This window comes from Pholcus phalangioides, unplaced genomic scaffold (assembly GCF_987345545.1).
Source record: "Pholcus phalangioides strain wild (caught in Gottingen) unplaced genomic scaffold, Ppha-v1.0 ptg000013l_1, whole genome shotgun sequence".
In the NCBI taxonomy this organism is placed as follows: Eukaryota; Metazoa; Arthropoda; class Arachnida; order Araneae; family Pholcidae; genus Pholcus; species Pholcus phalangioides.
The window spans coordinates 1685350-1701541 of NW_028301606.1; the positions used below are offsets into that span (position 1 = coordinate 1685350).

A 16192-nucleotide genomic window follows, 5' to 3' on the forward strand; every position below is an offset into this window, starting at 1 on the left:
TGCATTTCCTGGAAAGACGACGTTCAGCCTCATTCTTCCGACGGTTTTTTTTTTTCCTCTATCCTCCTTCAGAAAAATTACATTTTTCCTCGAACATACGTCAGTCGCAAAAAGATCACCAGATTTTCAACTAATTTCTTTTTTGGCGGGGGTAATACTTTATGAAGTTTAGATATAGAGAGATTCTAACGCTGTCTATAGAAGTTTCATAAACCATTCCCTGGAGGAGCACTATAGACTAGTTTCACCGTAAGCTGATATATGGTATGCATAAACAGAAGCAAACTATTCGAACGACGGAATCCAATCATATATAATTGGGTTCCCGCCTGTTGTGTGCATGGGCTTAGCTTATGGTTGTATATTCCGTTTCGGATACGAGATTCCACGAACAGTGGGCGGAAATTGGTAGTTGCTCGACCTAATTTCCACGGAAATCGTCGCATCGGGATCGGACTAACACAATGGCCACTAATCCAGCCTGTTGCATTGATTCTGACCCTTTTGTGCTCCGTCAGTGATTGTGACCAGCGATGAAAGAATCTGTTTGTACCCAATCTCACAGGAATAAGGATCATAAATGGGAAAGCGTTGAATTCGACCCCGCTTTTGATACTTTACAATTCGGTAGTTCACTATATAAAACGTGTTAAAATCCATGTGAAATTTCCTATACATTTTAAACCGAAGTATGAATCTAGGATAAGCTTAGAATCTATGAGCACCCATTCATCATGTGATGGGTTTCTATTGTGCTCAAGCGTTTTAATTCGTATTCAATCCCTAAAAATAAATCGTAAACCCCAGATATTTGAAAATATTGGCATATTTTATTGAACACTTAACAATTTTTGAGACCAACATCACGTTTGACACGGTAAATACAAAACAGACGATTTCAGTTACATTTTTCGTGAAAATAGTTCGGCAGAGCTTAGTATCATTATCCTCACTCGACGAAATCTTCTTCATCGGCATTATACTTGACCAGTTCGTGATCGATGTGCATTTGATTGATGAGTTCGGTCAGGCTAGGTTTCGGTTCAGGAGCCCTGCTGTGCAGCTTCAATATTGCTTGTTGCGCCACTTTACGCCACTTGTCGATCAGTTCCTGAAAGCGTTCCGGTTCGTTTTCAGTCCTGTAGTGCTGGACTAGCTTCAGCTCCCTCAGCTGTTCTTCTTTCTTCGCTATCTCTCGTTTCAGCGCTTCCAGCATTTCTGTCAGCTCTGCACAGTCATTGCATTTGTCTATCTCTTCGATGGACTTCGGAAGATGATTCCCTCGCCTGGTCAATGGACTACCAACGTCCAAAGACGTGCTTTCATGTTCTGGGTCTTTCCTCTGCTCTCCTTCGCTCGACGCTTCCCCAGTCGTTGAATGAGACTCCATATTCCAAGACTAGTTGCCTCGTATTTATGCTGTAAAAATTGAGAAAATTATGAAATTTTCATTAACAAATTATTTTAAAATTTTAGAAGATATACATAACATTCGCAGTGTACCGTATTCATCGAATCATGGCAATTTTAAAAAGCTATTTTCCGAAAAATCAGAGGAAGTTACACCCAAAAGAACAGTTTCCAAGATGTACTAAACGCACTCTAACACGTGCTTCGCTCCTTGCTAGATCCGATAAGAAAATAGCGGGTTATCGAGAAACGCAAATAACAAGAACGATGTGCGATTCGGCGAACAGACGCAGACGTCACCGGTGCAAATCCGCTTACCACCAAACGGGGGGGGGGGGGGGTGATCTCCTTTTGAAGCCATGTTTATCATTTTTCTGTTGACGAGTTCGAATTCCATAATTTTCAGTAACTTCCATGATCATCCAGTGTATGAGTATTCATCAATTCATATTTTTGGTCTAACTATAACTGTATTTTGGATCGGTCAAACGATTATAGGAGTTTCTCTACCAATTCAAATTCTAAAAATAAAAATCCGCGGTTTTCGTCTGTGCTTAACGAATATTCGTGCAAATAAATATCTAGGACTCATTTGCATATGTGTGTTTGAAATAATATTAGTTTGACGGCGAAACATGCGTGCATGATGTGGCTTTCCGCCTCTTTCTTGCATGTGGAACGAGATCAGCAATGCTGCTAGTGTTTCCCTCAACTTGCTTTCCTTGCCTTCGATCTCATAAACATGATGAAAAAATAGATTCAGGTCGACTAATATACTATCTTCAACAAAGATTACCGAAGAGGAGGTAGCTAAAACATGCTGTAATAATTATATTTTTTTAATAGGGAGAAGAAATGAAACCAATAGCTATTAATATCTACCATTATATTAAATTTTGTAGGCAGTTTTCGATCCAAAAATGAATTATCTGGAGCTAAACACGCTTAAAGATTCGATTTCGGAGAAGGGGGAAAAACAATACTTCCGATTTCCAGTTTATTACAACTCATGAAAAATGCATAAACCTCTGGATATTGATCAATCACTCATTATATTCATTAGAGAGGCTCTTCTGGGGGTTTGCTAGTCATCACGCACGTCACTCGGTTATATTTTTGGATTACCGATTGATCGAAGAAACATTGGACTGGCAGTATCATGTCAAATTTTAATTTTCCCGTTCATGTTTAAGATTTCTGTGCAACGAACATCAACGCCTTTTCCCGTAAAATTTGTTATTAACGTAAACGATTCCGCTTTTCTTGGAAAAATTTAAAATATACCCTTTCGCGCAGAATGTTAAGCCCATTGCCCAAAACCACTAAATATCGGTGGTCATAGACAACTGATTTATGAAACCAATTTTTGCTGGTCTCTGGAATGTTTCTTCGCAAATTATTTCACCTGTAATCAGGGATCACCCCTCTGGAAGGACAGTTTTCTGAGAAACACCGAACATGAATATTGAAGTTTCACGTCACAAATTTTGATGGTGGGTGAACGGCGATCATTCCGCTAAGCCTTTCTCACCTTGGTGGCTTAGGCCGGCATTGCACTATAAAAGTTTGATAAAATTTCGTTTATAAAACTTGAAAAACGCAACCAATAGGCGGATAAGTTCACTCGAATGTAACATGTGCTTATTAGCTACATTTTTAAAGTTTTATAAATGAATTTTTATTGAACTTTTATAGTGTAATACCGGCCTTAGCCGTTTCAGTTTGAATAAAATCTTGATAAAAAAAGGCTCTTTTTCCCAAATATATACGCCACCTAGCAGCTAATAACACCTGCTTTTGGCTCTGTGCAGGTGAGTCTAAATAGCAGCTTGGGCGCGGTTGTTTCTGTCCAGACGTTTGAAATCAGATGTCCCGGTTTAATAGGAACTGGTGGCAAAAGGTGACTGTCGTGATGAGACAGTCACTGGAAGTGACGTGAGAGGAAGTTTTCTTGCAGTGTTGTCATCAGATATCTGGATTCCGATCCAGATTTTTGTCCCGCGTTTAGAGCAGAGGCTCATTGTGTTTCGAATGTCCATCATTGGGGAGAAAAAAAAACACAAGACCCAGAGGGCCACAACAAGAGGAGGGTAGAGGGTCTGGTGCCCCGGGCGCTAGACCAAGGCACCTAGAGTTTACCCCTTTTCCGTTAAAAATTTCGAAGGTGGGGCAGTTAAATGAATACCGCCCCCCCCCCCCCGGGCGACAGCGTAAATTTTCGTTCATAGTTGTAGCTCTGTATAGACCACATTACGTGTTAAATTTGACAAATGTTCATTATCAAGATGGACTTGGCAAATCGAAAAAATAGGCTATAATTTCTTAAGAGAAAAGCATAATTTTTTTGCTATAGAAAAATGGTCCTAAATAATTTTTTTTCCCGATTTTTACGGGACTTAAAATCCTCTTCTTTCCTAAGGGGACACTCTCGTGAAATCAGAAAATTTTGTGTCATTCATACACTTTCATATAGTAATTGAAGAAAAAATTTAGGTACCAGTGCCGATTTTTTACTCGCCATGGCGATCTGACGCCATTTATTTGTCAAACCCTGCTGATCATTGAGTGCAAATTACTTGAGGGTGTCAGTTGACTCGATCAAGACTTTTCGAGCACAATGTTAAGCATAAGCATTCCTGGGTGTTTCAGTGAGCACATCAGTGCTCGCGAGCAACTCATTGAAGATGTCTGCTTGAAAGACGTTTCAGTGGAGGCAGCTAACAACCGTCGTTTTAGAAAGGAATTTGCTCCGAAAATTCTCCTTTGCTATAACTTTTCCTAATTTGTGCTTTTCGTAACTTCAAGGGAAACGACACTCCGGTAGCAGTTCAACAACAACTACTACCACCACTACTACTACTCTTCGTTAAAGTCGGTACCGATTAGCGCAGCAGTTTATCGTCGCGCGTTTCAGCCGCTGCCGAAACTGCGGAACAGTTCATTAAGTATTCGCACCGTGGAGTAAAATGGAGGTTGTGTGTGAGAGCGTGGAGAAGTATTGTAGACACCATTTCCTACCGAATCCTTTGCGGACCCCCCCACCACCCCTGAATTTCACATTCGCACACGCGCTAGGAAGCGACTGTTCTCCCTTTTAGTACAGCCGTCCATATTAATACTATTCACCCTTTCCCCCGTCCCAGCAGCCGTATGCAAATGAAGTCTGATTGCTTGCGCGGCTCAACTAGTTAGTTAGGTTCGGGAAACGTGTAAAAGCCGCGTATTTAGGTGCCGTTTTCGATCTCCGCCGCCTAATATGGATCTTGAGAGAAAGGGCTGCGCGTCGTTCGATAATGACGATGGATTTTACACATTTTGGAGGAAGAGAAAACACAACGAAACTATGCGGATCAAGTTGCCAATGTTATCGTGTGGTTATTCTGAAAGGCATCTTATTTAGAAACTTTGTGTTGTCGAGGAAAGATATATTTCTTGAATTTCGGTTCACAAGCAGTGCTGTACCATTTTAGGGATCCCGGATGTTTCTAGTTACCACACCTGGGTCGAATCCCGGTTGCCCCGGCATAGTCACAGCAGTGTTCGTAATATGGTGAGGGAAGATGGATGAATCCTAGTTTTGAATCCAGGAACTTGTTTCAATCGGAGATGCTAAATTAGTCGGACTGTATACTGTATTATTCTTGAAGCCGACATAACACCTTCCTTATGAGCCTGAAGGTGGGTGTTTTTCACCATCCATGAAACCAATTTCCCTAGTACAAAATTTTCTCCCATACATTTTTATAAAAATGCTCACTACTATTTCAGTTACTTCCGGACAGGCGGCTTTTGAAAAATAGAATTGTGATTCTCTCAAGCTTTTGTCATCCGCGGCTCTCCAGGATAATTTATAGTAAATATTTTCTCACATAAAAGAATTTCTTGAAAGCATAAATAAGCACTCAAATCTTTTTTCCCAGCTCGTCACGACGAAGCTGACAAAGGTTGGCAACGCTAGTAGGAGCCGCGACGCACACTTTGAGAAACACAGTATTCTTCTCTTTACACTATTTTAAAATGATAGGCTTGGAAACGTCCACTAGCCACATCCGCTGCTAAATCGTTTAGTTTGTCTTTAGATCCCAATTAAGTCCGTATTTTAGGCTGCAGAAGCATCGAGATCGACTATCCGAAGCCCACATATTAATTCAATTCATTGACTGGAGGTACATCCAGGGCCACAACCAGAAATAAAAAATTTCCCTCGCCCCGCTAGGGTCATTGTCCATTTCGGTGCTCCTCCTTATCCAGCACCATACACTCTAAGCCTAGTTGCGGCGCTGCACAGTCGCAAGTTCTATTTCAGTCTACAACTAAAGACGAAAAAAGGAGTTGTGCTTTCGGAGTTTGAATTGCCGTACGATTACCGAGGCAACTGGTCTTGACTATGGATAACTCTTTGAAGACGAGGACTGAATTTCTATCTTCAGGAGGTGCTGGTACTGCGCCCACCCCCTTCTAGGTCCTCATGAAGCTAGGAAATCCACCCCCTCCTATTGGTAGTTTCCCAGAGACTGTACCGTCTTCTCGTTCAGTATGAGCCGGTCGAAAAGTCAATTAAAATTTCTTTTTTGACTGAAAATATTCTTGTTAAGGTCCAAAAAATTGGCATTCCTCACTTTCGGATCTCCTCTTGCTGAAGATAAAGACTCGATTTCCGCATGAACGATTGAGGAATTCGCCCAGGGTAAATGATTTTTTTGTATAGCATAAAAATTTCAATCTCACATACACAGAATGAAAAATATCTTTGACCATAGTGACACGAGGTCTTCCTAATTACTGTTTTTCCTCTTATCCCCTCATGTCAAAGTCGGGCCTAGCTCATGATGCAACGTAAAGTCCCTTGACTCAATTTTATGACATCATGAGTGTGTCCGAATCACTTCGACAAAAAAAACGGGTCAACATGTACAATACTTTTATTCCGAATAATCCTTACCGTTATTCACTTGTATACATTTTTTTTTCTTTGTTATGGCTGTTCGTGTGATCCAGGGTCAGCTTATTATATAGCCCCGGTAGTTTCCACTTTCCGGAATCAGCTTTGCCACTCCACTACCCTTTCCGGCAGTCAATGTTTTGTGTCCTTCTAGAAAAGAGACAGAAATCCCTCTCGGCCTAAACAACAAGCACTTGATAACAAACACCCAGCAGCAGCAGCTCGTTTCTTGCTGCTGCTGCTGCTGCGTGACTTCCACCAAAGTCGATGGATCAAATCCCTGTTATTTCACTTAATCTCTCGTTCGAGGGCGAAAAAAGAAAAAGCCAAGCTCCCGGCGAAGTGGATTTGTAGCGAAAATAATAATAATATATACTGAAGTATAAGAAAAAGAAGACGGTGGAATCAATCTGCTTGTAGCCCAAGGCCAAAAGAAAAAAACAAGATGATGGAGGGAAGGAAAAACTCTTGGGCCGGTCCGCAATCGTGATGCTGACCAGCAAAGGGCGTTGTAGTGGTACTGTAGCAGTATTATAGAACTTTTGCAAAGAATGGCGGAGGGTAAAGGAGAAAAATCTAAAAAATAGGAAGAGGTTAGACGGAGCAATGTGTAGCAAAAAAGAATAGGGAGGGAGGGAGGTAGGTAAGAAAAGAAATACCCAAGTAATCCCTATGGTGCAAGGTGCAATGATGATGATGAAAACGGAAAAAGAATAAGGGATCGTGTTCAAATTGAGATTGTTGGCCGGAGAGTTTCGAATTCGAGGGTCCGTTAGTTTTCGGCTGTCGTCCGAGCAATGCTTCTGAAGCGGGTGCAGATCTAGGACGAAGGCAGAGCGATCACCCCTCGGAATAAACTGTCTCGGAAAATACTGGAAGACCTTACTAACTTAGGCCGTTCACATAGTGCGGCGACCAAGAGGTACAAGAGTGCATATTAGAGACTAGCGACGAAAACATTGTGTTCTACACTACACCGCACATACTCGAGGAGCGAGACAAAAGAGGGGAAAGGGACCGCTCAACGAGGTGTGGGAGTTGAACGAACATGTTTGTTTTCATCTTGGTTTGCTGATTTCCGCTATCTGCTAATTGGTCCGTTTCTCACCCCACCCCCCTTATGCGAAGGGATCATTATTAATTACACCCTTACATTGCAGAACCCTTCCGGTCATTTTTTTCTATACTCATCCGGTCATTTTTTTCTATATCTTTTACTATTTGAGGACATCTCTTCCTTCACCCCACGCATATTTATCCTTTCTAGTCGTAATTCTTGGAACTCTTACCTTCTCGCTCCACTATGACTGCAACATTAGTAACCCTGGACTTCCGAAGGCTCTTAGGGACAGGGTGGTGCCCTGTCCCTGTAAGGCATGGGCACCACCTCTCAGCTTTGATGAGAGGAGTCCCCGTGATAATCTCATAGGCATTGCTATAAATATGCATTAAAAACAAACGGTGTGAACTGACGATGATCGGATACGGGTTTCCATCTAACAAAACATCCATGTTTCAATATATCTCCCAAGATATATCGAAATATAGCGTGTATTGTGGTAAGATGGAGCGAAGTAATCGAAAATGCAGGGGCGTAAGCAGGGAGAGACATGGAGGACTCACGTTCCCTACGGCCCGTTCCCGCTAAGTACGGGCCCGCGGCAAACACAAATTTCTGGGTTCTCTTTATATATAGAGTTCTTTAAGGCACAGTTACAGAGTATTGTTACTTAACAATTATGCTGCATAATTGCTTTGCATTATTTGCAGTAAAACTGTGATTCTGAAGTAAAACTGTGGCACTTGCTAGCTTCGCGAAGCAAATCAACAAGATGAGAAAGTAAGTAAATATGCAGAACATCCTTTTGAGGTCCTGACCCCGTTTGCCCATGCGGGGCCTTTCTTTTTTGAGGATCTAAAGCAGTGTTCCCCAAATGGGGCGATAAAAGCTTCGGGTATAGTATAGGATCCTAGCCGCTGTGGTAATCAAGTGGTCATCGGACTCACCTCGCGAGGACCCGGGTTCAAATCCACCGTCACCACAGGGGTGGTCGGCCTTAGTTGGCTTTCTGTGGTTTCCAAATTCGAGGCACGACTACAAGCCGATCTGCCCTTTAAATCTCCCCACAAATAATAGGCCTACAATAGTGCAAATAATCATTACACTCCATAGTTCGAAAAATAGACGGCAGCACTATAACAAGCATTAAACAGAAACGAACTTCACGTTAGATTCTCAACACGTGTACACACATTACAACGTGTACCAATTCGTTAGAAATGCGTCAGAGGAATATGAACGAGGTGCATGTGTAGTTTAGCGGTATAGGATCCTATGAGTTAGCTTGAGATAGAGGGCGATGGAACCAGGGGCGATTTTACAAATAGCTAAAAAATTAATCTCGGCACTGGGCGACCATATTTTCCTTGCCAGTCCCGTTTGTTCTCCACCCCCCCCCCCTTTCGACTTTTCTGTGAAAAATGCCCCGGTTTTACCAGTTTTTTAGTCGAAGTTTTCTTGAATAATTTGTTGTAATATTATTAAATATAAATTTCGAAAATTTCATGAATTATTGCATTTTGCTGGGGGAGGGACATGGACGGTGATACGGTCTCACAGGTGGAGTCGACTGATCTAATGTAAAAATGTATATATGAGCTGACATCATCATCACACCCCCCCCCCCCCCCCCCAGACTTCCAAGCCAATCCCCGCCTATGGGGAGGGAAGGAGGGAATTATCACCCCGATCAGTCCATAGATCTGCCCTGGATAGAACAATCTGTTCTAAAGGAAAGTCGTAATTACGTTACCCCGCGCCCCCAGGAAATCTAATTAAATGCATATTTTTACATTCCGGTTCCGAATGCTGATCTGCGCCGGGTTCCCTAACCGACAACGATATTACTCACTGAACCAAGAGTTGCAATCGATTTTCCAGCTAACATACCATGAAGCATTATCTTCAGCTTGTCGACATAAATGATGACTTCAATCGAAAATTCGAATGGCTTCCAACATTTAATTTAAAAAATTTATTTAAATTTTTTCCCCCAAATTTCAAATGATTTATTGAATTTACTTGTTTCCCAATTACAATATTATTTTTTTCATTTTGAAACAGAAAATTTGGGAAAATTAGTTTCGAAAACGTAAACAGTGAAAGATTGAAAACAATATCTGATATTTTGGAATTCATACAAAGCACGTGTCACGAGATTTCCAATTATTTGATTAACGGTTATAGTTGGTTAGTTGCTATTTACGGACGACGTAGACTGTATTTTAAGCTTAAAACGTTGTATAAAAACTCTCTTATAAGTATTCCTACAGCTACGTATTTAAATAAAAACGGAAATAACTTATAACTTACATACAAAGAGACTGACAACGGAACAACAAAGAAGCTCCCCTTCCTCACATCAATCGTTCATCCATAATGGCCGTCGAGAAAAACTTCACTTCAGCGATGCATTAGCGCCATCTGTTGAACGGAAATAGAAAAACTGAACTCAACTCACTCTCTCGGGTATAGCGACAGAGTCATCTTATATCATCCGATCCTATTTCAAAAAACGGATGGAAAAATCAGTTTTGTTTAATCTCAACACAAGGGATGATGACAATTTTTTGTTTTTTTCCTGGGAGAGGAAACAAAAACGGCGATCTCTTCCATTTCCGTTTTTTCCTCAGGTTTCCTTATATTTTTAGTAGAAAAAGTTGAGAGGATTGTGTTGTTGCTTTATTCTTTTTGTGTTGTGTGTATTTCTCAAGTATCCTTTCGCAGATGGGATTTCTCACTTCCCATGGCAATGACAACTTCTCGAGACGGGTGTCGCTCGCGTTTTTGACGGGCTTTACTCCCCTCGGGAGACAGGCTATCGTATTTTTTTTGTGAAAACGCATAATAATAGAACTTTTTCCATCCTTAAAACAGTAGCAACGTAGAGAGAGAGAAGACATTTTTTGATGGACAACAACTGAGTTATTTATGCGACATTTTATCCAACTTGCGCTTTGAGCGATGTCGGAGACACATTGTGAGGATCAGTTTTGAATTGAAAAACTTCTAGTTTTATACGTAAAAATAAATATTCCTTTTGTGTTTTTGAAGTTGAAAACTGACGTTTTTTTTATGGAATTACGGACCATATTTAAAGCTTGAAATTTTTTTGGAAATTTTATCTTGATTTTCGATCTGGAATTTTTTTTCCTCGTGACCATGAACTGAAATACATTGTTTAAAAATAGAAGAAAAAGGTTTTCCTTGAATTTTTTTTTTTTGTCACGTGATATACGTGAGATTTTTCTAAAAATTATAACTACCAGTTATTTTAATTAAACTGAGTTAATCAATTTATAAATTGGAAATGTACATTAGGAAATTTACAAAGGAAAACAAACCTAAATTGATATGCAATTTTTTGGAACTTCTCAAATATGTTATTCAAGTAACCAGTTATCATACATAAAAAGGGCCATTCAAGTATTACGTAAGCAGATTTTCAACCATTTTTGACCCCTCCCTCTGTCAGCAGCTTAGAATATTTCATATCTTCAAAAAGGGGTGGTTGATGACGTAAGCAACCTTCAAACCCCTTTGCCCCCCCTTGTCATCAAAAGTCAGCAAATCCAAAACACCCCCGCCCTTCGATGCTGACGTAATACTTGAGTGACCCCAAAGAAAAAATTGTGCAATTTGGTCATGAATTGGAAGAGCGGTCAAAAATCTTCGCTAAAATATCGCGATGATTTTAAAAATGTATTTGCACTTTTTGGCCTCATTGGGACTCTGGGAGTTTAAAAACCCACTATATAACTTCAAATGCTCTTTATGTGCTTCGACGTCATTGATTTGAACAGATTTGCACTTCTAATTTCGTTTCGCGGTGATCAGACCAATGTTTTCCAAAGATTGTATTGTGAAATCGGAAAGGGCAGTGGCTCATAACCAACGTCCTTCATAGGGTTCGTGAGCTTGGATGAAAAACAATTAATTTATTGTTGCTTTTTACGTTATCATTTGCTATATATTATTCTGTGAGTAGGTCCATGGCTTCATTTTATTGGCAAAGGGGATCCTTGGTTTGCGTCTTACTGACACAAAGGGGTCCATGAAATATAAAAGATTAATAATACCCCAAGGTTATAACAGATACTGGGAGATATTTCTTTGGATATTGAACGGGATAATTGTGATCTCAATCTGTATAATGCGACATTTTGGGGTTCAGCTGAACTGTTTGGAAATCAGAGTGTGTAAAACCGGTAGATATTTTTTATTCTAATCTCAATCGCAAGGTTGCTGCGAGCGCAAAAATTTTTTTAATCCCTGGAAACTGAAGCCTAGGAAAGATAGCCTCTTTGAAACTTACATCCAAAAATGAACAGATACTGTTAAAATATGAGGACAAAATAATTTTTTTTAAGATCCCATTCACGAGGAGATATAACGGTACAAAAATATCTCTGCGGATCGCATTAAATGATTTCCATGTCATAGGCTTTAGGGAACCTGTGAACCTAGGGAATAGGGAAGAATATTCATATCCAAAATAATTTCTAATATCCTCGTTCTAGAGAGGGCTTTTGAAGTTACGTAACAAGTTCTTGGAATCACCTGGAAAATATCAATATATAGAAATATAATAGATCAATGCTTTTAAGAAGAGCCATTAAAATAATTATGTCCGTTACGATTACTATAAGTGAGCCTGGATCAGAAGAACCAGACGCGCTCAGGTTCCCCATTACTTATACCAGTGGTTCTTGACCTTTGGAAGCCCGCGGCCCGGTTTCATTTATTTTTGTAAGTGGGAGGCCCGGTCAATTACACGACTAATGGAAAATGAATGGGGGAAAATGAAACGGCAGATCAGTCGTGGCCCGGTATGAATGATGTCACGGCCCGACGGTTGAGAAACACTGACATACGATTTCGAATCTTCACGATATATGTCTGAAATTTGAAATTCACAGTCCATACATCCTCAAAGGAAATACCAACGCCATCCAGCAACGGAAGGGAACAACATAAAATATAGGCTGACGAATAACTAAATAGCAATTATTCTGCTGGCATTGTAAACGTGCAGAGGAAATGTTAGAACGTCGTGGTAACTATTTGCATTGGTATTCATTGCTATTTCTCGCGGAACGCCTAACGATGTCTCACGGAACTCCGGTTTCGCAACGCTATTTCATTGTGATAGACCATACTTTCCCAAACTTTCTGTTCCATCGCTCCCTTCTTCAGAAATGTTTTCTCTCTCATCGCCCCCAACTCAAGCAAACCCATAGGATCCTATGCTACCCGTAGTTTCTATCGCCCCCCTCGACAATGGCAGTGGGGCGATACTTTAGTAGCCTACTTTAGGAAACACTGTGATAGACTGAGACTCAAGAAGAGGAAATCTCGAATCTTGTAAAACCGCTTCAGTTTTCTTGTCTGAGAACTTTTTTCCCCGATCCGGAATCTCGGGTGGAGCAAAAAACGACGCCCCCTAATCATTAGATGTCGCGGCTTTTTCCACCATTTCATCCTTAAAAGGGAACGAGCTCTTTTTTCCTGGTAGTTCATTTCGACGCTCGCTAGACTAGGGTCGACAGATCTCGTCGATAACCTCTTCCGTCGATATCGATACTCGAAATACGTCTCGTATCGAACAAAACACGATGATAAAAAGCTTTTCTTCCCATCTCTTACTTCCTCTATTTTGTAAAGAAGGAGAAGCAAGTTTTGTAGGTAATTTGCGGTAACCTTAGATAGACTGTGTGCGAAAAAAAAGGAGGGGAAATCCTACTTGTAAGAGACACATAGAAGAGAAAGATTTCGTAGAAAACGATCCCAAGAAAAGAAAATTTTTTCGAATAGTAGCAGAATAAGAAAAGGACGATCGACTGACTGGAATGTGTGCTACCGAATCCCCTCATCAAAAAAAAAACCCTCCTCCTCCTCGAAATATCGATTTTCAATGTTAGAAAACACCCCAAGATTCTGAAAAGAAGGGTGGAGAAGGTTTTTTTTTTGTTGGATGGATTAGTATCATCCATTGGAATTGGTAGTCGAGATGGATATATGGTGCTGTCTGTGTAAAGGCCGCTATATACATGTGCGTATCGATGGCGGGTGGTTGTATGAAGAGTCGGATGAAATTCTTTCATCGGTAATCAGCTTTTTTTTTCTACAGTTTTTCGTGTGTGTATATCTCTGCTCACGAAAACTTTTCTTTTTTTTATATATATATTTTCGCCGTTCATCCACAGGATAAATGTCTTATTATCCGATATTTCTTGCTGTGCATCGCACGCATCCAAGTGAAAAAGGATACGAGGGAAAAGAAAGTGTAGAGGCAATAGGACACTTCACTTTCGTGGTAACGACTCCAGACAAATCCCTTTCGGCTTGTTACTACACAAAGTATATCTATCTACACGAGCTTTCTCCCCAGGCAATTGATGCTACAGATTCAGTCTCTTAGATCCCCTCCACCCTTTCTGTACTTGGAGGAGAATAAAGTCTATGGATATATATTTATGTCTTAGTCATGACTCTCATCTGTTTCTTGAAGCTGCGTTTTGATTTCATGCAAAATTTCACGCCGCTCAATTCCTTGGTAAAAATCGCTTTCAAATTAAAGTGATGAAATTACATGCAGCTGGCAATTCGAATGAGAAATCGAATTTGCTTAAATGAGAACGCAAGTAGCATCTTCAGTCGTACACATACCCACTTAATAGGTTTCCATAGTTCTTCGCGAATAATACTAGAGAGATTGGGATCCCCGAATACGTTGAATTCAGGCAATCGCTAATTATTGCCAAAAATAATGCCAAATGTAAGGGAAGTTTCCAATTACTGTCGAATCCCGTTGAAATGAACTCCAAGAGACCGGAGAAATCACTTCGTTATAACGAAATTTCGTAATAAAAGTATTCCAGATTTTTTGCATCTCTCCTATGTAAACTTATCTGGAGAATTAGAAACAGGTTCGTTAAAACGAGATTTTCGCTATTACAGTATTCGTTAAAGCGGGATTTGACCGTATAACGAAAATCACTAAAAAATCGTTAATGATGGGAAATGAAACGCTTTCGTAAATTGCAGTGAATGAAATTTATTTCACGAAAAAAAGCGTTCAACATGACAGAAATTTAAAGTAAAAATGTTTATAGCCTCAATCAAATTCGTTCAGGTGCGTACGCAGGTTCCCCCTTTAGAGGGGGGGGGGGCACAATGAATGCCTTTTAGAGAAATTTTGAGTTAGTATGACAGACCTCACATTTTGGTTCTTAACCTAAACATAGCACAATATCATATTAAAATTTCATAATGATGCAACGAATAGATTTTTAGAAATCACGTTTCAAACTCAAGTCAAATGCTAAAAATAGCATTCTTCGTAAAAACAGTTCATCCGGTATTTTCTACGTTTTCAACGTGGTCGAATATCTTTACTTTATTAACATAAATTGACTAAAATAGCATATAAATGGTATTGTTTTCGATATTTTAATTTTTTTTACGAAAATATACATACGTTTCTAATTAAACATCTGGTTGGCTTGAGGGGTTTACGACACCCAATTTCCCCCCTTCCGCGTATGTCTCTGGTTATAATTATCATAATACGAGTACAATTAGTTGCAGAAATTATTTTCATTTTTGATTAGAGTACAGAATACAAATTTAAATAGGCTTCATTGAAAATACGGGATATGTAGATCAGTATTTTCCAAACTGTGGGCAATACCGCCCCATGGGGTTGATGGAATGGCCCGGGAGGGGCGCTAGAAGCTATGGTTATAATATGTACTATCCTATAGGTTGGCTTGAGTTGGGGGCGGCGATAACAAAATAAAAATTTCTAAAGAAAGAGGTGATGTAACAGAAATCTTGGTACACTGTGGTATAGATGAACAATTGGTGGCATACTTGTTATTCGATTTTTTAAATACAACCTTAGTCCTCTTATTTAATTTCGGAGCTAAATACTTCAAGCCACACATTCAATTTTGCCATCAAAATACGGTATGCTTCAAGTATTGGATACATCAGGTTTTACTCCAGAACGGATCGAGACTGTCGCTTCAGTCATTCGGTTCCCATTCCAGAGTTCATTAATTAAAACAAAGTTCTTTCAAAGTAATCAGCCATCACGGTTTCATCATAAGTAACTGGAAAACCTCGATCACAATTCAATGAAGTCTATAAAAATAGAGATCAAAAACGAAACAAGATATCGTATGAATCAATCATGATTATTTTTGGCTAATGATTAATTAGTATAGGTATAATTTAGGGAGAGAGAAAAAAATTATTCGGGATATGATAGTTGAGTCTAATAATAATACTAATAATAAGCGGTGGAGTAGACAGATTCATCCGCAGAATTATGTGGATTTTTTTTTTTTTTTTTAGTCTTCTCTCGTAGCATAATTGTCAGTGATGGTAGTTAATGAGATTTTCCGTGATTATACCTAATTACGGGAGTTCAAATTAAGGGCTGTAATGATATTTAGAGACAGGCTCAAAATGCTTAATCTTCTTCATTGGATTTATGTGTAGCTTTTTTGCCCCCCTCTTTCTCCTGTCCTTTCGATCTTCATTCAGAATTTTCGAAAGCTTAGTCTTAAGCCGCTTTCATTTTTTGGGTGGGGGCGAAAAATATCGAAGCCTTATAAGGAGGAGAAAGATGGAAAAAATGACTGGAACATGACTTCGGAATTTTCTCTCGACTTGCCATCAAAAAAAAGAAAGAAAATGAAAGAGCCGAGCTTTTCAGCGTCTTTTCACTGATGCGTTTACGCCATAGACAGAGAAAAGCATTAAGAATTTGA

The 16192-nt window shown here is 39.8% G+C and overlaps 2 protein-coding genes across 6 annotated transcripts in view; one reads left to right on the forward strand and one right to left on the reverse strand.

Annotated features, from left to right (window-relative positions):
• LOC149078459 (latrophilin Cirl-like) overlaps window positions 1-16192 on the forward strand; it is a 199881-nt gene that overhangs the window by 96187 nt on the left and 87502 nt on the right. The gene's annotated exons all lie outside the window — the stretch shown is intronic.
• Window positions 809-9879, reverse strand: LOC149078460 (swi5-dependent recombination DNA repair protein 1 homolog). Of its 2 annotated transcripts, none has more exons than XM_089240490.1 (2): window positions 9730-9879; window positions 809-1419 (listed from the first exon to the last, which is right to left on the reverse strand). In XM_089240490.1, the coding sequence occupies exon 2, from the start codon at window positions 1388-1390 to the stop codon at window positions 950-952; it is 441 nt and encodes a 146-aa protein (XP_089096616.1). In that variant the 5' UTR covers window positions 1391-1419; window positions 9730-9879; the 3' UTR covers window positions 809-949. The 2 variants fall into 2 exon arrangements, with proteins under 2 accessions (XP_089096616.1, XP_089096615.1); XM_089240489.1 differs by having other exon boundaries at window positions 9726-9877.

What these genes read in the sequence shown, in the direction of transcription:
- LOC149078460 (XM_089240490.1), bottom strand. Translation starts at nt 1,390, where the DNA reads ATGGAGTCTCATTCAACGACTGGGGAAGCGTCGAGCGAAGGAGAGCAG.